Source organism: Oncorhynchus nerka, linkage group LG26 (assembly GCF_034236695.1).
Source record: "Oncorhynchus nerka isolate Pitt River linkage group LG26, Oner_Uvic_2.0, whole genome shotgun sequence".
Classification (NCBI taxonomy): Eukaryota; Metazoa; Chordata; class Actinopteri; order Salmoniformes; family Salmonidae; genus Oncorhynchus; species Oncorhynchus nerka.
The window spans coordinates 15,435,044-15,460,767 of NC_088421.1; the positions used below are offsets into that span (position 1 = coordinate 15,435,044).

General features: G+C 45.6%; 2 protein-coding genes across 2 annotated transcripts in view; both read right to left on the reverse strand.

Moving 5' to 3' along the window:
* Positions 1-1,025: 1,025 nt before the first annotated feature.
* Positions 1,026-10,300, reverse strand: LOC135564857 (collagen alpha-1(XI) chain-like). Its single transcript, XM_065010929.1, has 12 exons — positions 10,247-10,300; positions 10,072-10,179; positions 9,754-9,807; positions 9,504-9,576; positions 9,362-9,408; positions 9,213-9,248; positions 8,708-8,761; positions 8,162-8,480; positions 6,275-6,387; positions 5,771-5,839; positions 3,779-4,012; positions 1,026-3,237 (listed from the first exon to the last, which is right to left on the reverse strand). Exons 1-12 carry the CDS (start codon positions 10,298-10,300, stop codon positions 3,091-3,093), a joined length of 1,308 nt encoding a protein of 435 aa, XP_064867001.1. The 3' UTR covers positions 1,026-3,090.
* LOC115110893 (collagen alpha-1(XI) chain-like) overlaps positions 10,092-25,724 on the reverse strand; it is a 102,984-nt gene continuing 87,351 nt past the window's right edge. Inside the window, exons 42-54 of the mRNA XM_065010137.1 lie at positions 25,281-25,388; positions 24,867-24,920; positions 23,126-23,179; positions 22,474-22,581; positions 22,284-22,337; positions 20,435-20,487; positions 15,048-15,155; positions 11,371-11,478; positions 11,145-11,198; positions 10,960-11,013; positions 10,645-10,698; positions 10,338-10,391; positions 10,092-10,179 (exon numbers count right to left, since the gene is read on the reverse strand). Of these exons, the coding sequence (XP_064866209.1) occupies positions 10,349-10,391; positions 10,645-10,698; positions 10,960-11,013; positions 11,145-11,198; positions 11,371-11,478; positions 15,048-15,155; positions 20,435-20,487; positions 22,284-22,337; positions 22,474-22,581; positions 23,126-23,179; positions 24,867-24,920; positions 25,281-25,388 (852 nt within the window). The 3' untranslated portion in view covers positions 10,092-10,179; positions 10,338-10,348. The remainder of the gene's footprint in view (positions 10,180-10,337; positions 10,392-10,644; positions 10,699-10,959; positions 11,014-11,144; positions 11,199-11,370; positions 11,479-15,047; positions 15,156-20,434; positions 20,488-22,283; positions 22,338-22,473; positions 22,582-23,125; positions 23,180-24,866; positions 24,921-25,280; positions 25,389-25,724) is intronic.

The following is a 25,724-nucleotide window of genomic DNA, read 5'->3' on the forward strand; positions in this document are numbered from 1 at the left end:
AGTGATTCATTGTACCCAGATCCTACAGCATTGTGATTCATTCTACCCAGATTCAACAGCATAGTGATTCATTATACCCAGATCCTACAGCATAGTGATTCATTCTACCCAGATCCTACAGCATAGTGATTCATTATACCCAGATCCTACAGCATAGTGATTCATTCTTCCCAGATTCAACAGCATAGTGATTCATTCTAGAGAGAGAGAGAGAGAGAGAGAGCATTGGCATGATGGGCATAATGTACTTTGCTTGATCATAATTCTGAGGAAGCAGCTAGGCCTGACCTTTCCCAGCCAGGAACTTACACTGTGGTTAAAATTCAATTGAGTTGAAGAGAGCATAAAGGAGAGAAATGTACTGTAACCTTTATTCTGCATTGACGTTAACCTTGAGGACTAGTCCCCATAGGGGACTGGTGGACTTGCTCTTTGGTTATGTGATAGAACGTGTGTGTGTGTGTGTGTGTGTGTGTGTGTGTGTGTGTGTGTGTGTGTGTGTGTGTGTGTGTGTGTGTGTGTGTGTGTGTGTGTGTGTGTGTGTGTGTGTGTGAGAAAGAGAAAGAGAGAGAGAGAGAAAGAGAGAGAGAGACAGCGTGTATTATATCTGTATCTGTTCAGCGTATCCTCCTTTCTGCCCCCTCTCTCCCTCTCTCTCTCTCTCTCTCTCTCTCACACACACACACACACACTGGACAGTTCTGGGCAAATCTCAATAGCTGTGGTCCTTATCCAGAACTGTTTCATTAACGCTCTCCTCCTTCCCTCCCTCCCTGGCTAGCGTCTCTCCTCTGTTTCCCTCTGGAGGAATGAAACACCAGCTAATTGAAATAAATGAACTGGGAATCCAATCAGAGTTGATTACATCTGCTGTGGTGGGATGTTGATTGCGGGCTCATTGAGTGAATGTTGCAGAACTAGGCGGTAATGAAGAGACTTGTTTGTCTATTACACTGAGTGGTGAGAGGCCGATGCAAACAACTCTCTCTCTCTCTCTCTCTCCCTCTCCCAGATACAGCCCAGTCTTTTTAAAATAGTTTTTTTTATTCGCTTATCACTTTTCACAAACACATTTTCATTCAGGCAACAGATTATTAATCATACTCAAGTCCTTTGAATAACTGTACAGTATATAAAATGAGTAGGACAGATACTATACACAGGGTGTGGCAGGACGGGGCGGGGGATTTTATTGTACTGAATTGTTTAAATACTAAAAGACAGTGTGAGGAGGAGTACGCTGATAAACTGCCTGTACTGTTTATGTATACAGGCTGGGAGACCAGCCTGCAGGTTGTTGGAGAGATGTTGGAGAGATGTAAAGGCACTACGTTGTAACAACGGCTGTCTTGGGAGTTTTAACGCTTAAAGCGGAAACGTGGAACATACCCCTAACCTACCTCTGGTACTGTAACCTGCCTACCATACAGCAGGTTAGAATGTGTGTACTGTAGTGTCCAGTCCTACAGTACGATATGATACTCCCTGGCTCAGAGAGCATTCCTTACCCATCATGCACGGCTTTTGCAGCACCAATAACTTGCACCCTTTCTCTCTCCTCCTGCCTCAAGACACAACAACACAAACGTAGTTGACACAAAACAACAACATTTTCTTTAGCACCACACAGCATAACAAAATACATCATAAAAATGAATTCACATATAAAACAAATAAACAAATACATGACTGAGGTGGAGAACAGGACAGTGGCTAATAATGGTACTTTTTAAAAGATGCTTGAAACCAACAACATGTGAAATGCTCCTTGATGTAACAGACAAACAGAGGACTGGAGAAAACACTGTTAATATCCTCTTTAAGAACAACATGCTCTGAAACTCATTCTCGGGCTGAAACAGCTCCAGCTCAACCATTAAGGCCTGGAATACAGAATGCTTGTTTTCCGTAACAAAATGGACGCCAAACTGACACAAATAGAAAATGAAAACATGGAAGGCCGGAAAGTCATATTATCAACAGGCGTGCAGAGAAAACCAGTCCAATAAGGAAAGCAACCTTCTCCATTCAAGTAACCATTGGGCTCAATAGACTACTAGTAACATGGTATTGTGTGCACTTCTCAAGGTCATTCAGTGAGTCATCTGCAGTTGAAGGGTAAGCACTGAGCAAATATATCATTTCCATTATACAGTATGTTCAACCTTCTAACTAACACAGGGAATGTTGACAGATGAAATAGACTAGTATGGAATTGACATGCTACCGATGTAGGATCTTTATTTTGAAATGTAAAACTTGTAGTGTATTTGTAATTTTTACTTTGAAATTTCAGACTTCAGACTTTTCCCTTATGAAAAATGTAGCAACTCCAACAAAAATGTCCATTCATTATAATCCACATAATAATTCACATTTCCTGTTGCTGCATGATTATTTTCCTGCTGTAGCAAACTGGCTCAAATTAAGATCCTACAACCGTCGATACTGCGGTACACCACCAGTTAACAAGAACTGATGTCCTTATACTGATATTATCCTACTGCAATCCAGGCATGCTAATGAGTATGCCAGATAGTGTCTCCTGCCAATTCCACTCCACTTTCATCATAATCCCTCAGGTAGCAACTCGTCTCATCTGCATCCCAGGCCTGACAAAGACAGTGCCACTCAACTGACCCATACCACAGATGACAGGCTAACCCTGTGCCTCAACATGGGAGGGATCTGCCTGTCTTTTTAAATTGGTTGTTGTCAAGTGGAACAAGAGACTACTTCTAGCGGATCTAATTACAGCACACTCAGAAGGTGAGCGATGAAAAGAATGACGATAAAGAAAAACACTACACATTAAATATATCTAATTGGATGAATTCCCTTTGATGCTTTGTTCCTCCTTGCCTTTGCTCATCTACTCGCCATTGGTTGTTATTGTCGCAGAAACAAGGAAACCTCGTGTCCCATTGGTTGTTGAGAGTCATATAACATATGCCACAAACCCACCACATATACGGACATATAATAATAAATATTGCGTGTGGAAACAACAGTGAAGTCCAGTTTCTTTCATTGGTAAGTTGTTGTGCAGGTCAGTTCCGGTCATTCCTTGGTTGGTTGAGACAACGTTAGTTAACCGTTGTAACATACTGGTCCCACGTGGAAGCCAAACTTTTGGTTGCTGCTTCCAAAGTCTGAGGGGGCCACGTCTATGACTGGCAGCAGCTCTGCTCTGGGGGAGTCGATCTCCAGGATTGTCCGCTCCTGTCCCTTACGGAACTACACCAGAGACAAAGAAAAAGACAGCAGAGTTGAGGATACACTGTGCCTGCTAACTTGCTAGATTTCATTCCAACTCCAATCCTATCTATGCCATACTCAGATATAATATGATGAACTGATCGTGACCAGCTGCATGGCCTTATCGAATCAAACAGCAGCTGACAAAACATTGGTCAAAACGTTAGAATTGGTCAAAACATTAGCATTGGTCAAAAAATTAGCATTGGTCAAAAAATTAGCATTGGTCAAAACATTAGCATTGGTCAAAACATTAGTATTGGTCAAAACATTAGCATTTGTCATAACATTAGCATTTGTCAAAATATTAGTATTGGTCAAAACATTAGCATTTGTCATAACATTAGCATTGGTTAAAACATTAGTATTGGTCAAAACATTAGCATTGGTCATAACATTAGCATTTGTCAAAATATTACCATTGGTTAAAACATTAGGATTGGTCAAAACATTAGCATTTGTCATAACATTAGCATTGCAGTCATTCATTCATTTTCCTTTGTCTCTGCATGGCACCTACCTGGCAGCCGTCGTGTATTGCCTGGATGAATGGGTTCTTGGCCTGGCTCATCTCCTCGTCGTTGCTGCCCCGGAAGCGTATGGCGTGTTGGTGGCTGCGGGTGGTGCTGTCGAACCAGCCGGCAGAGTTCTGGCAGGAGTAGGTGAAGGTCTGTCTGGCCGTGGCACTCAGCAGTTTCAGGAAGGTCAGCTGGACCACGTGGACCGGGTTCCCATCAGAGTCACTGTACAGTAACTGGACCAGAGACACACAGCATATCAGTCATTGTACTGGAACTGGACCAGAGACACACAGCATATCAGAGTCATTGTACTGGAACTGGACCAGAGACACACAGCATATCAGAGTCATTGTACTGGAACTGGACCAGAGACACACAGCATATCAGAGTCATTGTACTGGAACTGGACCAGAGACACACAGCATATCAGAGTCATTGTACTGGAACTGGACCAGAGACACACAGCATATCAGAGTCATTGTACTGGAACTGGACCAGAGACACACAGCATATCAGAGTCATTGTACTGGAACTGGACCAGAGACACACAGCATATCAGAGTCACTGAATGAGAACTAGACCAGATATGAACCACATATTAATATGGACCACTTGAAGCAACCGGGCTCCCATCAGAGTCACTGCATGAGTGTACCAGAGGAAAGAAACAACTCTCAATGACCATTTCCGTCACATATCGAATGTCCAAACCAAATAGCAGTACCAATGCATTTGTAGTAGAGCATCTGGTAAAGCACTATATACATCCAATCTATAATGGCTAGGCCCAGGAGTTTTTCATGACCAAATAACCTGGGCAGGAAAACCAAGCTGACAGAGTTAATGCTGGCACAAAACCAAGCTGACAGAGTTAATGCTGGCACAAAACCAAGCTGACAGAGTTAATGCTGGCACAAAACCAAGCTGATAAAGTTAATGCTGGCACAAAACCAAGCTGACAAAGTTAATGCTAGCACAAAACCAAACGGAGAGAGTTAATGCTGGCACAAAACCAAGCTGATTGAGTTAATGCTGGCACAAAACCAAGCTGATAGAGTTAATGCTGGCACAAAACCAAGCTGATAGAGTTAATGCTGGCAAAAAACCAAGCTGATAGAGTTAATGCTGGCACAAAACCAAGCTGATAGAATTAATGCTGGCACAAAACCAAGCTGATAGAGTTAATGCTGGCACAAAACCAAGCTGATAGAGTTAATGCTGGCACAAAACCAAGCTGACAAAGTTAATGCTGGCACAAAACCAAGCTGACAAAGTTAATGCTGGCATAAAACCAAACTGACAGAGTTAATGCTGGCGACAAAGCACTGTATCCACCCTGGTGAACAGAGGAACGCTAGGACCAATTGTGTTACCATGAACCTTCTCTCTCTCTTAGAAATCTCACAACCCGTGTTTCATTAATAATGTAACAGGAGAGGAGGGGACAAAGGTCACAGTAATTCACCTAGAGAGTCAGAATAAGAGAGTTGGAGAGAAATAGAGAGTTAGTGGGAGAGAAAGAAAGAGATAGAAGAACGAGAGAGAGAGAGAGAGAGAGAGAGAGAGAGAGAGAGAGAGAGAGAGAGAGAGAGAGAGAAAGGGGACACAATGGCGTGGGTGTGAAAGAGTCAGTGAAAGGGATTGGACTGGGAGAGAAGTGATTATCTTTCTGTGTTAAGAGATGTCTGGTCAGGTGCACATGAAAGACCAGTGCTCAAAGCTCTGAATGCTCTTCAATGAGAGCCCACTGCTGCCAGAGGCTCTGTGTGACTCACTCACTACTGCAGGCAGAAGACACAGGTATCATACATGGGCACATACATCAACACTCTATTGGACAGTGGGTTCAATCACGCACATGCTCACACACATGCACATCTACTCAATTATACACATGATTATTATTCAAACGCACTCCCTTTAAATGAATATAATCTACCCGGTGTTTGGAAACATTTAAATGAACGGCAGCAGTTGAAAGTGGTCAGTACCTGTTTGCCTTTCCTGTATTGGCTGAACCAGCTCCCTGGTTTCTCTTTGTTCCAGGCTGCTAGCTTCACCTGTTCACAGGAATAGAGAAGGAAACAAGGAGCCTCTGTAACACAGGCTTCTGAGGATGTGCAGATCTGGTATCTTAATTTGATCACTCTGTTGTTGCGGAGAATGTTCCTGCACAGCGGGAAATACCAATTGTAGTGTATTAAAGGTTTTAAAAGGCTTCTAAAGTTTGTGATTTCCACTTTAAAATTGATTTGCCATTATGGAAAATGTAACAGACAATATATCAACCCCTGAAAAATGAATTATAATCCACATAATAATTCACATATCCTATTGATGCTGGATTATTTTCCTGCTGTGAAAAACAGGGTCAAATCAAGATAGGGCATCTGTAAGACACCATTGGGTCTGAGGCCAGTGAATATGTACTGTACACTGCTACAATGTTCTAGTTAGGTTGATGAGAGCAGACATCAAGGTAGTTTGAGACTCACAGTTTCAATCCTCTTGTCAGGGTAGAGGCAGGTCTCTCCCTCAGCGGTGAAGTTACAGAAGACCTTGATGGAGTCCCTGTGACATCCCTGGTTGGGGTCGATCCAGTAGTCACCTGGGACAGGTACGGAGACAGAGACAGCGGTGTCATGTCATACGGGACAGCAGATCAGGCAAGTGAAAGGGGAAGACATGAAATCGTAGAGTATGTATGATGTAACAGGTAATTATACTGGCTATTGGAGGATTTGGTGGCTCATTTGCTTAATCAAACACAGTGCCTATAGAAAGTATACATCCTCCTTTGGATTTCTTCACATTCATTTGTGTTAAAAAGTGGGATTCAAATGGATTTTGTTGTCATTGTTTGTCAACGATCTACACAAAATACTCTGTAATGTCAAAGTGAAAGAACAATTATCTATATATATTTTAAAGAATAATGAAAAAGAAAACACTAATATACCTTGATTAGATAAATATTCACCCCTCAGAATCAATACATGTTATAAACACATTTGGCAGCGATTACAGCTCTTAGTCTTATTGGGTAAGTCTCAGAAAAGCTTTACACACCTGGATTGTGCAATATTTGCCCATTATTCTTTTCAAACTGCTTCAAGCTCTGTCAACTCTGTTGGGGATCATGGCTAGAAAGCCATTTTCAAGTGTTGCCATAGATTTTCAAGCAGACTTAACTCAAAACTGTAACTTGGCCACTGTCTTCTTAGTAAGCAACTCCAGTGTAGATTTGGCCTTGTGTTATAGGTTATTGTTCTGCTGAAAGGTGAGTTGCTCTCCCAGTGTCTGGTGTAAAGCAGACTGAAGCAGGTTTTCCTCCTGGCATTTCCCTGTGCTTCATCCTGTTTCTTTTCATCCTGAAAAACTCCCAAGTCTTTGCCAATGTCAAGCATACCCATACCATGATGCAGCCACCACCAATGCTTGAAAATACGGAGGCAGTGACTCAGTAATGTGTTGTGTTGGATTTTCCCCAAACATAAGGCTTTGCATTTAGGCCAAAAAAAGTGTATTCCTTTGCTGTTTTTTGCAGTATTACTTTAGTGCGTTGTTGCATACGTATGCATGTTTTGGAATATTTGTATTCTTCTTTTCACTCTGTCATTTAGGTCATTATTGTGAAGTTACTACAATGTTGTTGATCCATCTTCAGTCCATCTTCACAGCCATTGAACTCTGTAACTGTTTTAAAATCTCCAATGGCCTAATGGTGACATCCCTAAGCAGTTTCCTTCCTGTCTTGCAGCTCAGTTCAGAAGACAGAATGTATTTTTTCATGTGTCTGAGTGGTTTAATACATAATCCACAGCATCATTATTATCTTGACCATGCTTAAAGAGATATTCAATGTCGGATTTGTTATTTTTACCCATCTACCAATCACTGCCCTTCTTTATGAGGCTTTCGAAAAGCTCCCTGGTCTTTGTAGTTAAATCTGTGGCTGAAATTCAATACCTGACTGAGGGACCTTACAGATGTTGTTTGTATGGGGGACAGAGGAAGGGTTAGACATTATTTCACACAGAGTGAGTCCATATAACTAATTATGTGATTTGAAAAGTCAAATATGACTTCTGAGCTCATTTAGGTTTGCCTGAACAAAGGAGCTGAATACTTACGCAACGACTATATTTTAGTTATAAAAAAATGATCAATTATCAACAAAAAAATAGTATATTGAGTATTTTGTGTAGATCAATGACAAAAAAATACAATTAAATCTATTTCAATCCCACTTTGTGGAACAAAATGTGGAACAAATTCTGATTTTCTATAGGCACTGTACATGTTCACGTCAATAAGAGTGCCAATGCAGGGTGATGAAGGGAGCGCTGTGTGATACGAGGGTGATGAGGAGATGTGCTGACCGTCTCTGTAGCCATGCTGGATCATCATGAGCTCCTTGCAGGTGCGGGCGGGGCTCTCAAAGGTCCCCAGGGGCTTCCTCATCAGCTCTACCTCTGTCTTCATGGAGGTGAGGGAGGCAAACACCTCCTCCATGCCCTCTGCCTCCTCCAGCATGGGCTGGTCTGCCTGCAGGAACACCTTCTGCTCCAGATCCATCTTCATCTCTGCCTCCTCGTAGGGAGCTGCGCCTCCTTGCACCATCCTAGAGTGCCTCTTCCTCTTCCTCCGGCCCTCGTGGTCTCTGATAGGCAGCGGCTGGACCATGGTGGCAGGCGGACCCTGGAGGGAAGGAACACAAGTGGAAGACAGATGACAAGAAATAACAGTGACTGGGAGAGGCAGAACAAAAGAGCCAAAGATGGGGGGGAAGGAGAGGCGTGGAGGTGTGTGTGGTTGAACAACAACAGGTGATGGGATGGAAAAGAGGGGAAGGAGAAAAACAGAAAGAGAAAGGTGGGGTGTATGAGAAGTGTGGAGGTGGGGAGGTGTGTGTGTGGAGGACTTACAGGGGGTCCAGGGGATCCGGCGGGGCCAGTGTCTCCTTGGGGTCCGATGGCGCCCTGAAGAAAAGAGTGGAACAAAATCCTGCATCAATCCTCTGGTCACCTGGAGCGATTCTCACACTAGTTTGCCAAATCCCTCTTTGATCCTGGCAGATATGGTTCAAGGGTTTATAGGATTATCCAGCTCTGTGCATCAGCAGTCTGTGGCCAAAGCCCCTGCTCTCTACATGACACACTGTGGTACTTTTCACAACATCACACCGCACCACTATATCCTATTAAAATACACTCTACCCACAGGAACAACACATCACTGTATGGGCTCACTTTGAAGGCCAAAATACATTTAAAAAGCACAATGTATAAAATGAAGCTGAACGATGGTTCATTTGGCAAGGCGAGATAACGGCTTGTCTGGCAGCGTATGCTCCTGGCAGCTGCTAGCTATAGGCTGTTGAGTACGGAGAGGAATGACAATGTGGAGATACAGTCAGATGACTGGACTCACCAGTTCTCCTTTGGATCCTCTCTCACCAACTGCACCCTAACAGGGGAAGAGAGATCATTTTGAAATAGGAAAAGTCATATCAGAGTAAAACAAAGCCAACTATGAAGAGTTGAGTGGGGTGGGGGGACTGAGGAGGAGGGGGCACTTACAGAAAGTCCCGGGGGTCCTGGGGGCCGGTGGGGCCAGGGAGGCCACCCTTACCCCCGTCTCCTTTGGTTCCTTGTGTGCCCTGATTTCCGGGCAGGCCTCTGTCTCCCTTCTCTCCCAGCTCTCCTGGAGGTCCGATCAGACCGATCAGACCATCGTGACCTTTATCTCCCTTCCTGCCCAGGTCTCCTTTCAAACCTGGCAGTCCTGGGGGTCCCTGGGAACAACACAGGATCACATTTACACTACATGGTTACACATGGGTTAAAAAATATAATGGACATATCACTGGAATTGACTCTATCAAGGCTACCTACCATATGTTATGTGGAAGAGAGGCAATAACAGTACAGTAGGTTGACATATGAACATGTTATATGCATGGGGATCTTACCATGGGTCCAGGGGGTCCCGTCTGGCCTGGGGGGCCGTTTAACCCTTGCTCACCCTGCAAATGAAAACACAAATAGGGGTTAATCAATTAGTGAAGGGCTCCAGCATTGACTGGGGTTACTGAAGGTCATATGACAACATGTCCCCAAGTCTTGTTGCTGGTTGTACTGAGATGCACCATGCATGTTGATAGTAAACCAATGACAGTTTATACTAAACTAATTAGGGCGACATGATGAGGGGAGCAGCAGAGCCACAGGCTACAGTAGAGGGAGATGTCTGTTTAAAATTAGAGTAAGGAGAGGAGAGGGGGACTCACCCCGGGGCCTGGGATCCCTCGGAGGCCCTCTGGGCCAGGCTTCCCTGAATGTCCCTGGGGCCCCACTGGCCCTTTCTTCCCCACCAGACCCTCAACCCCATTGGTCCCCTAAAGGAATGAGAGAGAGGAACAGAGTGACAGGGTGGTGAGGAAAACAAAACGGAGTAAAACTGACATGTGTGGTGTACAATGCAGTAGCCTTTTCTTTTGGGGGATTTATTTTCTTCATATTTCATTAATGAATTGAATGTTCCAAACATGCTTACCTTTGCTCCCTTCATTCCTTGTTTCCCTTCTTTTCCAGCAGCTCCCAAGTGGCCCTGGAGAGAGAGCGAGAGAGAGAGAGCGAGAGAGAGAGAGAGAGAGGTGGGGGAACGTGAGGACAGAGTTTCAGCTGCTGGGGACAATACCCGAGTGAGTGCTTAAAAGCCTTACACTGCTTTTGTTCCCCTAAAACAGATAGAGGTCAATAAAATCCCTGAAGATATGAGTCTGTAGAAATATACAACAATAAAGGCTTGCACGCAAGCCCCACAAACATACTCTCTCTCTCTCACACACATCAACACTCACCCTTCTCCCGGGGGGCCCTGAAGGGCCCGGTTCTCCAGAGGCTCCTGGGGGTCCCTGAGGACAGCAGAAAAAAGGGTCAGAGTTGAAACACAACCACACACAGTCTAAAAGACACAGGGAATAAACCACAGCATATCCATGAATAAGTCAAGCCTCTCTGTATGTGACAAAGCACAAAGGTGATACTATATATTTGGTATGCATACACTTTATGTATGTGATACTGTTGAATGAGCGCAGAGAACATACACAGTTACACATGTGTATGCTGTTCGTATGAATTCCTGTGTGATGTAAATGCTGTACTGTACTTACGGCTTTCCCAGGATCACCGTTGTCTCCCTTTGCTCCCGGTCCACCATCAACTCCCTGTTCCAACCGGAAACACACATTTAGAGGAGGAACAGAAGAATCAGTCATCTACTGCTGTCAACATTTTAAATGCAATTCAAAAACAGTACAAGTTTTGTATTACTTGGTTCTACAGGTGCTGTACTCACATTGATCCCTGCTTCTCCAGGGGGTCCAGAATCTCCTGGGAATCCAATGGGCCCCTACAGAGGACCGAGAGTGGTCATTTACCAATGAATGTTAGTGTCAGCAGCATTGCTTGAGATTAATCTAATGCATTGGTCTGCCACCAACTCAAGAACCAGTTGGTAGAGGATGAGTGGCCTAAAGGACTAGTGACTAGCAGATAAGTGGCCTAAATAGAGATCTACTCACAGGGTTTCCTTTAGGTCCGTCCTCCCCTGGCGTGCCTCTGACTCCTGCAGGTCCTGCTGCTCCGGAGGGGCCAGAGTCACCCTTCTCCCCCAGCTCCCCTTTACCACCCTGGGGACACCATACAATCATACAGTTAGTGGTTGAGACAGAGAGAGAGAGAGACAGAGAGAGAGACAGAAAGAGACAGAGACAGAGAGAGAGAGAGAGAGAGAGAGAGAGAGAGAGAGAGAGAGATCCTATATCCCCCCACTAGAATCCCATTACTTTAATGAAGACAGCTTCTCCATCCTGGAGGGGGAAATCAATCATTTCCAGGCCCAGGGACATGTACTAGTCTGTGTCGACCTAAATGCCAGAACCGGACAAGAACCTGGCACCCTCAGCACACAGGGGGACAAACACCTGCCTGCAAGTGACAGCATTCCCTCCCACATATGCCCCCCAGGCACAACTATGACAACATAATCAACAAAAACGGGTCACAACTCCTGCAGCTCTGTCGCACGCTGGGTATGTACATAGTCAATGGAAGGCTTTGAGGAGACTCCTATGGTAGGTACACCTATAGCTCATCTCTTGGCAGTGGTACTGTAGACTACTTTATCACTGACCTCAACCCAGAGCCTCTCAGAGCGTTCACAGTCAGCCCCCTGACACCCCTATCAGACCACAGCAAAATCACAGTCTACTTGAACAGAGCAATACTCAATCATGAGGCATCAAAGCCAAAGGACCTGAGTAATATTAAGAAATGCTATTGATGAAAGGAATGCAGTTTGGAAACCTACCAAAAAACAATTAGGCAACAACAAATTCAATCCCTTTAAGACAATTTCCTGGGTAAAACGTTCCACTGTAATAGTGAAGGTGTAAACATGGCAGTTGAAAATCTTAACAGTATATTGGACCTCTCAGCTTCCCTATCAATACCAATTATGATCTGGCTAAAAATACTTGAATCAGTCATAGAGCCCATTGCCCTTTATGGTTGTGAGGTCTGGGGTCCGCTAACCAACCAAGACTTCACAAAATGGGACAAACACCAAATTGAGACTCTGCACGCAGAATTCTGCAAAAATATCCTCCGTGTACAACGTAGAACACCAAATAATGCATGCAGAGCAGAATTAGGCTGATACCCACTAATTATCAAAATCCAGAAAAGAGCCGTGAATGTTAAAGATAGGGCTGACTACTGCCCCCTTTGGAGGAATTGCGTGCCCATAGTAAACAGAAAATAAATCTGTCCAAAATTGCTAATATATGCATATAATAATTATTATTGAATCGAAAACACTCTAAAGCTTCTAAAACCGTTCAAATTATGTCTGTATGTAAAGCAGAACTCTCAGGGCAGCCATTCTCCCAAACTCTCTCTTGTCATCAGAAAAGTTGGCCCAACTTTGACGTCATCGCCCCCACCCTTCCCAAGCACCTACAGACCTGGGAACAGTTTGTATGTCTTCTGCGCGATGTCTGCTTTCAATGGGGCTTGCCATTGTGAGAATCGTGCGACCACGAGACTTTTGGCGGGCTGAAACCTCCGGGTCACGCGAAAAAATAAGTACTCTCATGCGCGCGGACGCTCCAGAGCTCTCTTTCTTCCAGGATTGACCAAACGATGTGGGTGTTTCTGTTCGTGCTAACGATTGTTTTCCATGTTTATAACATGCTTTAGCTTGATTCTGCACTTAGTTTGACCAGTTTAGTCGACATATAATATGTAATTTTGAAGTTTTGGTGCGCATCCACAAGAATTTTGGCTGCATTTCGACCGGAATTTGTCGCGTTTGATAACCTAAAGACACAGACTTCAAAACCAAACTATGTTTTTGGTAAGTATAACCCCTTCCAGGTCTTCTGATGGAAGAACATCAAAGGTAAGGGAATATTTATGTGGTAAATTTGGGTTTCTGTGGACTCCAAGATAGAGGAGCCATAATGCTAATTTCTGAGCGCCGTCTCATATTATAGCCTAGTGAACGAATTCTGTAACGTTCAAAATAAATGTAACACAGCGGTTGGATTAGGAAGAGGTGTATCTTTCTATCTATGTGTAGAACATGTATATTTAGTTAAAGTTTATGATGTGTATTGCTTGTTATCTGACGTTATCTGGCGGAGCTATCATCATTTCTCCGGACATTTGAGTAGCATTTTTTGAACGTGCCATCATTGTAAACAGAGATTTATGGATATAAATGGCATATTATTGAAAAAAACATAAATGTACTGTGTAACATGTTATATTACTGTCATCTGATGAAGATTTCAAAAGGTTAGTGAATTATTTTTCTTTTAATCCTGCGTTTGTTGATTGCATATTTTTTTCAACTTGGCTATTCAAATTAGCTGTGTCTTCGGTGGTAGTTTGACATAAATATGTGCTATGTTTGTGTAAAACATTTTAGAAATCTGACTTGCTGGGTAGATGAACAAGGTGTTTATCTTTCATTTGAGCTATTGGACTTGTTAATGTGTGGAGGTTAAATATTTCTAAGAATATTTTTGCATTCCATGCGCCACCGTTCCAGCTGAACGTGGGAGGGGTAGTTCCCAAATGGGAACTGTAAGCCCCAACATTCTACAACCACCTAAAAGGAAGCGATTCCCAAACCTTCCATAACAAAGCCATCACCTACAGAGAGATGAACCTGGAGAAGAGTCCCCTAAGCAAGCTGGTCCTGGGGCTCTGTTCACAAACACAAACACACCCTACAGAGCCCCAGGACAACAGCACAATTAGACCCAACCAAATCATGAGAAAACAAAAAGATAATTACTTGACACATTGGAAAGAATGAACAAAAAAACAGAGCAAACTAGAATGCTATTTGGCCCTACACAGAGAGTACACAGCGGCAGAATACCTGACCACTGTGACTGACTCAAAATTAAGGAAAGCTTTGACTATGTACAGACTCAGTGAGCATAGCCTTGCTATTGAGAAAGGCCGCCGTAGGCAGACATGGCTCTCAAGAGAAGACAGGCTATGTGCTCACTGCCCACAAAATGAGGTGGAAACTGAGCTGCACTTCCTAACCTCCTGCCCAATATATGACCACATTAGAGAGACATATTTCCCTCAGATTACACAGATCCACAAAGAATTTGAAAACAAATCCAATTTTGAAAAACTCCCATATCTACTGGGTGAAATTCCACAGTGTGCCATCACAGCAGCAAGATTTGTGACCTGTTGCCACGAGAAAAGGGCAACCAGTGAAGAACAAACACCATTGTAAATACAACCCATATTTATGCTTATTTATTTTATCTTGTGTCCTTTAACCATTTGTACATTGTTAAAACACTGTATATATATAATATGACATTTGTAATGTCTTTACTGTTTTGAAACTTCTGTATGTGTAATGTGTACTGTTAATTTTTGTTGTTTTTCACTTTATATATTCACTTTGTATGTTGTCTACCTCACTTGCTTTGGCAATGTTAACACGTTTCCCATGCCAATAAAGCCCATTGAATTGAATTGAATTGAGAGAGGGACAGACAGACAGAGAGAGAGAGAGTCAGAGACAGAGACAGAGACAGAGAGAGAGTCAGAGACAGAGACAGAGAGAGAGAGTCAGAGACAGAGACACAAAGAGAGAGAGAGAGAGAGAGAGAGAGAGAGAGAGAGAGAGAGAGAGAGAGAGAGAGAGAGAATGACTTACAGCGGCACCTGTGTCTCCAACTGGTCCCGGGTCCCCAGCCTCTCCATCCTCCCCCTTCTCTCCAACGATCCCAGGCTGGCCCACCCCACCAGGCTGGCCAGCAGTGCCCTGTTACAACACAACACAACAGAACTACTTGAACCAACACACTGACAGGAGGACTGAATAAATAAATAAATAAATTTCATCTACAGGTTTCTTGTGTTGAGGTTGTTTTGTGTGTCTGCTGTTCTCTGTCAGGGTGCTGAGACAGCAGCTACACCATCACCACTTGGAGAAAATATTGACTGTTGTCTGTGTGTGTGAGTTTCCTCTGTTGATGCGATCTGAGTAACAGAGTGTGAAGTCAGTCTTTCTGTATCTCTGTGTCGGTGTGTGTCATTGTGGAAGTGTGTGCTGGCAGTCTCGACGGAAAAACAGTGAAGGCATCTCTCACTTTGGTAGAGTGCACAAATTGGAACGTGTGAGTGAGTGGAAGACTCTCCTGCCTGCAGTGCAAGCCAGCACTTGTATTTCCCACAGACTCAAAGCTTCTCTTTATCCATTTCTCTCTTACAACATCACCTGCATCAATCAATTTATGGACCGCTCCATCTCTACACCCTTCTATTTCCATGGCACCATATGAATCCGACCTGGGTTCAAATGGTATTCAACATCTTTCAAATGGTGCCTGATTGAGCTTGGATAGGAAACTAGAACCAATGGGATAGTCCCAAAAGTACAAACCATCTAGCACTCCAGGCAAATGCTCAAATAAAGTATGTGGCCTATCAAATGATAATTTGTACCCAGGTCTGATGTTCGGATCTGAATCCGTACCACTGAATCCATACAAACATTTCACTACACCCACAATAACATCTGCTAAATACGTCTATGTGACCAATACAATTTGATTTGACTTGATTTTTGACTATGTGTGTGTGTGGCGTGGCTTCTTCCCATCTCTCTCTCTCTCGTGAATAATTGATTGGTGTGAGATGTTGAGAGGTTGGCCATTACTAGAGGTAAATATAACTCCCTCTCAGGGATGATTGTCTAATACTCCTTAATGATTTATAGAGCGGTAAATATAACTCCCTCTGAGGGATTACATTCTAATACCACTTAATAATTCACAGCTCCAAACCGGCAGAGGGTCTGGGAGAGGGAGAGGGGTAGAGGGTAGAGAAGTTGGAGCGAGCGGTCGCATCTGCACTCGGTCTGCACTCGGTCCGCAGGTAGTATTACATTTCATTACATTTCATTATAGTACAACGGTTAGTACAACGGTTTGATTTGTCTAATCTTAGCAATTTCTTCTTAGCTAGCTACATAGCCGTCTTTGTATCATAGATAATTGCGTAATTATCGTATTTCGTCGTCCTAACGCAGTCTACACTGCCCTGCAGCTAGCCAGCTAGCTAACGTCCACCGTTAGCTAGTCCACCGTCTACCGATTAGCAGCACAACTATTACACTCAACTGAACGACTTGATTAGTGTAGTGTTAGCTAGCTACATAGTTGTCTTTGCTGTCTTCGTACCCAAGATAATTGTGTAGTTTAGAGTGTGTAGTTTTATGTCGTCCTTAACATAGGAGACTCTGCTAGCTAGCCAACAGCTAGCCAACGTCTACCGAACAGAACTTCTGCACTCAACAATCTGGTCGCATTTCGCTTCGCTCCACAGGTAGTATCACATTTTTCATTTCATTTCATTACAGTACAACGGCTTGATTTGTTTGATCGTAGCTAGCTACATAGCTAGCTACATAGCCGTCTTTGTATCAAAGATAATTGTGTAGTCTAGAGCGATTTCCTAGGTTAGCTAGCCAGCTATTGTCGTTCTTTTAACGCAACGTAACGTAATCAACACTGCTAGCTAGCCAGCTAGCCCCGAATAGCAGCACAGTAGAAACTATTACACTCAACGGAACGACTTGATTAGTGTAGTGTCAACAACGCAGCCAATGCCAGCTAGCCTACATAGTCAACAACGCAGCCTCTGCCAGCTAGCCTACTTCAGCAGTACTGTATCATTTTAATCATTTTAGTCAATAAGATTCTTGCTACGTAAGCTTAACTTTCTGAACACTCGTGACGTGTAGTCCACTTGTCATTCCAATCTCCTTTGCATTAGCGTAGCCTCTTGTGTAGCCTGTCAACTATGTGTCTGTCTATCCCTGTTCTCTCCTCTCTGCACAGACCATACAAACGCTCCACACCGCGTGGCCGCGGCCACCTAATCTGGTGGTCCCAGCGCGCACGACCCACGTGGAGTTCCAGGTCTCCGGTAGCCTCTGGAACTGCCGATCTGCGGCCAACAAGGCAGAGTTCATCTCCGCCTATGTCTCCCTCCAGTCCCTCGACTTCTTGGCACTGACGGAAACATGGATCACCACAGACAACACTGCTACTCCTACTGCTCTCTCTTCGTCTGCCCACGTGTTCTCGCACACCCCGAGAGCTTCTGGTCAGCGGGGTGGTGGCACCGGGATCCTCATCTCTCCCAAGTGGTCATTCTCTCTTTCTCCCCTTACCCATCTGTCTATCGCCTCCTTTGAATTCCATGCTGTCACAGTTACCAGCCCTTTCAAGCTTAACATCCTTATCATTTATCGCCCTCCAGGTTCCCTCGGAGAGTTCATCAATGAGCTTGATGCCTTGATAAGCTCCTTTCCTGAGGACGGCTCACCTCTCACAGTTCTGGGCGACTTTAACCTCCCCACGCCTACCTTTGACTCATTCCTCTCTGCCTCCTTCTTTCCACTCCTCTCCTCTTTTGACCTCACCCTCTCACCTTCCCCCTACTCACAAGGCAGGAAATACGCTCGACCTCATCTTTACTAGATGCTGTTCTTCCACTAACCTCGTTGCAACTCCCCTCCAAGTCTCCGACCACTACCTTGTATCCTTTTCCCTCTCGCTCTCATCCAACACTTCCCACACTGCCCCTACTCGGATGGTATCGCGCCGTCCCAACCTTCGCTCTCTCTCCCCCGCTAATCTCTCCTCTTCCATCCTATCATCTCTTCCCTCTGCTCAAACCTTCTCCAACCTATCTCCTGATTCTGCCTCCTCAACCCTCCTCTCCTCCCTTTCTGCATCCTTTGACTCTCTATGTCCCCTATCCTCCAGGCCGGCTCGGTCCTCCTCCCGCTCCGTGGCTCGACGACTCATTGCGAGCTCACAGAACAGGGCTCCGGGCAGCCGGCGGAAATGGAGGAAAACTCGCCTCCCTGCGGACCTGACATCCTTTCACTCCCTCCTCTCTACATTTTCCTCTTCTCTCTCTGCTGCTAAAGCCACTTTCTACCACTCTAAATTCCAAGCATCTGCCTCTAACCCTAGGAAGCTCTTTGCAACCTTCTCCTCCCTCCTGAATCCTCCTCCCCCTCCCCCCTCCTCCCTCTCTGCAGATGACTTCGTCAACCATTTTGAAAAGAAGGTCGACGACATCCGATCCTCGTTTGCTAAGTCAAACGACACCGCTGGTTCTGCTCACACTGCCCTACCCTGTGCTCTGACCTCTTTCTCCCCTCTCTCTCAGATGAAATCTCGCGTCTTGTGACGGCCGGCCGCCCAACAACCTGCCCGCTTGACCCTATCCCCTCCTCTCTTCTCCAGACCATTTCCGGAGACCTTCTCCCTTACCTCACCTCGCTCATCAACTCATCCCTGACCGCTGGCTACGTCCCTTCCGTCTTCAAGAGAGCGAGAGTTGCACCCCTTCTGAAAAAACCTACACTCGATCCCTCCGATGTCAACAACTACAGACCAGTATCCCTTCTTTCTTTTCTCTCCAAAACTCTTGAACGTGCCGTCCTTGGCCAGCTCTCCCGCTATCTCTCTCAGAATGACCTTTTGATCCAAATCAGGTTTCAAGACTAGTCATTCAACTGAGACTGCTCTTCTCTGTATCACGGAGGCGCTCCGCACTGCTAAAGCTAACTCTCTCTCTCTGCTCTCATCCTTCTAGACCTATCGGCTGCCTTCGATACTGTGAACCATCAGATCCTCCTCTCCACCCTCTCCGAGTTGGGCATCTCCGGCGCGGCCCACGCTTGATTGCGTCCTACCTGACAGGTCGCTCCTACCAGGTGGCGTGGCGAGAATCCGTCTCCACACCACGTGCTCTCACCACTGGTGTCCCCCAGGGCTCTGTTCTAGGCCCTCTCCTATTCTCGCTATACACCAAGTCACTTGGCTCTGTCATAACCTCACATGGTCTCTCCTATCATTGCTATGCAGACGACACACAATTAATCTTCTCCTTTCCCCCTTCTGATGACCAGGTGGCGAATCGCATCTCTGCATGTCTGGCAGACATATCCGTGTGGATGACGGATCACCACCTCAAGCTGAACCTCGGCAAGACGGAGCTGCTCTTCCTCCCGGGGAAGGACTGCCCGTTCCATGATCTCGCCATCACGGTTGACAACTCCATTGTGTCCTCCTCCCAGAGCGCTAAGAACCTTGGCGTGATCCTGGACAACACCCTGTCGTTCTCAACTAACATCAAGGCGGTGGCCCGTTCCTGTAGGTTCATGCTCTACAACATCCGCAGAGTACGACCCTGCCTCACACAGGAAGCAGCGCAGGTCCTAATCCAGGCACTTGTCATCTCCCGTCTGGATTACTGCAACTCGCTGTTGGCTGGGCTCCCTGCCTGTGCCATTAAACCCCTACAACTCATCCAGAACGCCGCAGCCCGTCTGGTGTTCAACCTTCCCAAGTTCTCTCACGTCACCCCGCTCCTCCGCTCCCTCCACTGGCTTCCAGTTGAAGCTCGCATCCGCTACAAGACCATGGTGCTTGCCTACGGAGCTGTGAGGGGAACGGCACCTCAGTACCTCCAGGCTCTGATCAGGCCCTACACCCAAACAAGGGCACTGCGTTCATCCACCTCTGGCCTGCTCGCCTCCCTACCACTGAGGAAGTACAGTTCCCGCTCAGCCCAGTCAAAACTGTTCGCTGCTCTGGCCCCCCAATGGTGGAACAAACTCCCTCACGACGCCAGGACAGCGGAGTCAATCACCACCTTCCGGAGACACCTGAAACCCCACCTCTTTAAGGAATACCTAGGATAGGATAAAGTAATCCCTCTCACCCCCCCTCCCCCTGAAAAGATTTAGATGCACTACTGTTCCACTGGAGGTCATAAGGTGAATGCACCAATTTGTAAGTCGCTCTGGATAAGAGCGTCTGCTAAATGACTTAAATGTAAATGTAAATGAAGTAACAACCCTATTGGTGGGTGTGTTCTGATAGTCGGTAGTGTAGATTTGAGTAGAAGTGAGAGCTGCGCACAATAGTATACCGTCTTGCAACATAAACCAATCCAATACTGAAGCAAGCCCAGTGCATAGAAAGATGGTCAGATAAGGTCAGAAATATACTGTACCTCTCCACCGATGGACCCTGGGGGCCTCTGGGGCCATGTTGTCCTGGAGGGCCCTGAGGAGAAAATAAATAATTAGCCATTGGCTTGAGACAGCACATACATGCACAAGTACACGCAGACGCACACGCAGACACAAACACACACACACACACACACACACCTCTATCCCAAAGGAAGTAGACTGTGTGACCCACCAGGCAGCTCCTCCCTGGGTACAGTGACTGTGCATGCTAGTCATTCAGTCTACTGAGGGCCTGGTGGCTGAGGGCCTGGTGGCTGGTGCAACATATCCCCAGAACAGAACCAGCCTCTATGATCATTACCTCACTGACGTGATGCAGACACCACGAGGACAACCCATTACCCTCAATGACACACGGAAAGGTACTCTCTCTCTCTCTTTCTCCCTCTCTCTTCCTGTCTTTCACCCCCTCTTTCTGTACAGTATCTCCCTCTCTTTCTCTCCCTTTATCTCTCTCTCCCTCCCTCTATCCACTCCTTCTCTCTCTCTATAATGAGGAACCTCTAGTTCTCTACAAGAACACATTATCAGGCTACAGGGGAAATGAGAGCGCTCTAGCCAGTCAGTGTGATGGGATTCCACCCCTCTGTGTACCTCAACATGGACAACAAGCTATTCATCCTAACTGCACTGACTGCTCCCCTCCAGCCCAGAGTTAATGGTTAGCTGTGCTTCACAAACGCTGAAATCCCAACACAGTGAGAGACTGTACACACAGCACTAAGACAGACAGACATACTCCAGACACTACTACATCCACTACAGTAAGCACATATCCTATAATCCTGCTACTGGGGAGCTACGCGGGCATTAGAAGCTGCAATCCTGTGAACCACAGCATTCACATGGATGAGGCTTTCCCAGTGAGATCTCTTTCCTCCTTGCCCTGTCTCTCTCACATCCCTCTCTCCATCCCCCCATATATTTCATTCCCTCTCATACTCTCTCTCTCTCTCTCTCTTCTCCCTCTTTTGTTTTTTGTTCCGTTTTGACGCTTCCTTCCCCTCTCCCTAATCAGGCTGAGTGTGCTGTGGCGCTAGCTGTGTGTGTAGAATCTTATTTAGCATGTGTTCACGGTCTGTGGCATTCTGAAATGACTGTCACAATAGAAGGAAGATGCTCATTAGACAGGCCCGGCTCAGGCTAATCTGATTAGAAGCTGTTACGCTGCCGTCTTCCTCCTCAAACCACCGCCCTCTCTTTCTCTGACTCTCTCTCCCTCCTTCACTCAACTGACTGACTGATTCTCTCCCTCCTTCACTCGACTGACTCTCTCTCTCCCTCCTTCACTCGACTGACTGACTGATTCTCTCCCTCCTTCACTCGACTGACTGACTCTCTCTCTCCCTCCTTCACTCGACTGACTGACTGACTCTCCCTCCTTCACTAGACTGACTGACTATCTCTCTCCCTCCTTCACTCGACTGACTGACTATCTCTCTCCCTCCTTCACTCGACTGACTGACTATCTCTCTCCCTCCTTCACTCGACTGACTGACTCTCTCCCTCCTTCACTCGACTGACTGACTCTCTCTCCCTCCTTCACTCGACTGACTGACTGATTCTCTCCCTCCTTCACTCGACTGACTGACTTTCTCCCTCCTTCACTCGACTGACTGACTCTCTCTCGCCCTCCTTCACTCGACTGACTGACTGTCAGACACTGCCTCCAAGAAGGGTTTTACTTTAGTCAGGCTTTATACCACAATGAAGATGAGAGACATGCTTAAGGAATGACCTTTGGTGGGAGAGTACAGTGAGGCTGCCAGGTCAACAATAGGATATAGGGAAAATATGTCATTGTCCAATGGTATGTCCAGTACTCACCATCGTGCCCACGTGTCCACTGTCTCCCTTCTCTCCTGGGAGTCCTGGCATGCCCTGTAAAGACAGAGTAGGGTTAGAGGTGCAGTAGTAGGTGCTGTTGATGAGAGATGGTACAGTCCACCTGTCAGCTATATGCTGGAGTAGAGAGATGGATGGTACAGTCCAACAGAGGGGTGTCTCGTCTCCTCACCTGTAGTCCAGTGGGTCCTGTGCCCCCCTTGTGGCCTCTCGTCCCCTCGTCTCCCTTCGGGCCGTACATCCCCTGCTGGCCCCTCGGCCCCGGCTCCCCGTCCACACCCTGAAACACACACAGAGGTCAGTGCTGTACCCACATACAGTACACACAAACACACACAGAGGTCAGTGCTGTACACACATACAGTACACACAAACACACACAGAGGTCAGTGCTGTACACACATACAGTACACACAAACACACACAGAGGTCAGTGCTGTACACACATACAGTACACACAAACACACACAGAGGTCAGTGCTGTACACACATACAGTACACACAAACACACACAGAGGTCAGTGCTGTACACACATACAGTACACACAAACACACACAGAGGTCAGTGCTGTACACACATACAGTACACACAAACACACACAGAGGTCAGTGCTGTACCCACATACAGTACACACAAACACACACAGAGGTCAGTGCTGTACACACATACAGTACACACAAACACACACAGAGGTCAGTGCTGTACACACAGTACACACAAACACACACAGAGGTCAGTGCTGTACACACAAACACACACAGAGGTCAGTGCTGTACACACATACAGTACACACAATAAAGACAGATACATTGAATAGACGTACCAGTAACCCCGGATGGCCGACAGGTCCCTGGATTCCAATAGGTCCTGAAGGGCCCTGGAGAAGAGACGGAGAAACAGAGATGCTGTTGACAGTATACTGCATATCAATCATACACTGCAGGAAAATACTGCTGTGTCGGGAGCTCAAAAAACACAACTACTGTGAAATTGCAGCTGTTGATGGTAGCTGTTTGTGATTGCTTGGCTTCTGAAAGTGTTAGACAGTATTTTGAATAGTTTGATAGAGCTGCCAGGGCTAGGATAAGATGTAGTGCATGAAGATGCACAGTGCATGCTAACTAGACCATGAAGAAAGGCTTATAATGCCTAAAGCTGAGTATAAAAGCTCACATACATTAATATACTGTACAGTTAATTATAACTGCACATAATTACCTCAACGCTCAATTATAAACCCTTTCTCATTTATTGAGTCATTCATTTGAATTATCCTAGTGATAGCAGCTGGTGACGGGAGGATACTGGCCGGTGCTTAATACTTTGACTGGTGATGTCATATCCTGTCAGGTGTGTATGTCGCATTCAAAACAACTGGGAACTGGGAAACCTCTGATTTCAGTGCGTTCAAGACAACTGGGAACTCTGGGAAAAAACTAGCTCTGACTGGGAGAAATCATTTTGAACGGTCATCCAAGTCGGATTTCCAAGTCTGAAACTTTCCGACCTGTGAGGCTTATTTGATCGAATAGAAGATTCGTAATGTTTAGGCTGTTACAAATGTACTGATATAAGTGGTTGCATTTGGCATTTCGGCAACTTTGAGAAAAACAACTTAGTTGTGGCTGTTGTTCACACTCATTAAGTAGAATGGTCCCACCTGATATCGCCTTCCTTCAATCATTGAGGACGTATTGTTAGAGTGGTCACTCGGTTATATTGTTAATATTGGTAGTACTGTGGCTGGTGATGTCATATCCTGTCAGGTGTGTAGTACTATGGTTTGTGATGTCATATTCTGCCAGGTGAGTAGTACCAGAGATACTGGATATAACGATGAGATGCTTGTGTCTCCACTCTAACAATGGGATTCGTTGTCCCCAGAGCGGAACGACGGGCTGTCAAGCTCCCACCTATTCCTCTCTTTGGATTGTTGGATACATCTTGTTAACTGAATACTTGTTTGAAACTGAGGTTTGGAATGTGGAACTGGAGACAAGTGGGAGTGGAGTTGCTGGGTGGGGGATAGAATGATGGTCAAAGATAAAAGTCAAAAATAAAGCTAGTTTGATCCCCATTTTGACTTGGTGGGGGATCTGCCGACGTGCCCTTGGGCGGGGCCCTGGTTTCTCCTGTGGGTCACTCTAGACGGGAGATGGTTAGATGACTGAATGTAATGTAAATGTTGAGCGGCTTCACTGCAGGTAGATTGTATGATTTAATATTCAATAAATATTACATTTAAAAAAGTGCGTCACACTTATAACAACACACTTGTAACAACCTAAGCATTATGAAATTTCTATTAGATCAAATAAGCCTCATGTATCAAAATAGCAATTTATATTTATCTTTCATTGCCCCCCACACAAAAACTCTTCACCTACTTAATAATTAAGGATCTGCTGAACATGGGCAGTTTTGTGTCAGAAATAGGATCTTCCCCTCCCTCTCTCTGGTAGTACTGTGTCTGGTGATGTCATATCCTGTCAGGTGTGTAATACTGTGGCTTGTAAGGCTGAAAGACAGTGTTGTGGTTGAAATCTCTCCAGATGAAGACTCACAGATTCTCCTTTGTCTCCTTTACTGCCCTTCTGGCCTGGTCCTCCTGTCTCGCCCTGTAGACAACACACACACACACACACACACACACACACACACACGCACACGCACGCGCACACACACACACACACACACACACACACACACACACACACACACACACACACACACACACACACACACGTTGCAGAGATATAGAGACACACACAGCAACCCATACACTTCCCACCCACACAACATCAAGGCCAGTAGGTAAGTGGACTCCATGGCTAATAAGGACAATAGATCAATTGACTAGCAATAAAACACCCCAGCAGTGTTTCAGGCCTTGAGGGCCAGTAGTTGGATTCTCCTAAGTTGTCCCTCTACAGTGGTATGGTACCTACTGTGCTGTAACTGTGTACAGGTGTAAGTACCTTGTCTCCGTCCTCTCCTGGAGGCCCAGCGGGGCCAGCAGCCCCGGGCAGCCCCACAGGCCCCTGCGCCCCGTCCTGTCCAGCCGGCCCGATGGGCCCCTTCTCTCCCTGGGGAACAAATGGATGATGAACCACCGCCACTATTCTAGTCTCATATTGCACCATGACATATTGATTAATAGATAACACAGAGAGAGTGGAACATGCACACACACACACACACACACACACACACACACACACACACACACACACACACACACACACACACACACACACACACACACGCGTAAACATTGATTATTACACATATAGTACAGAGGAACCCACACATGCTGTTTATTTCTCAGTAATGAGCAGTGATGTACATATGTCCATTTAGAAATAGACACTAGCGTTGCGTAAGAAAAAAAAACGAATAAGGAAATGATCAAAGGTTCTTAC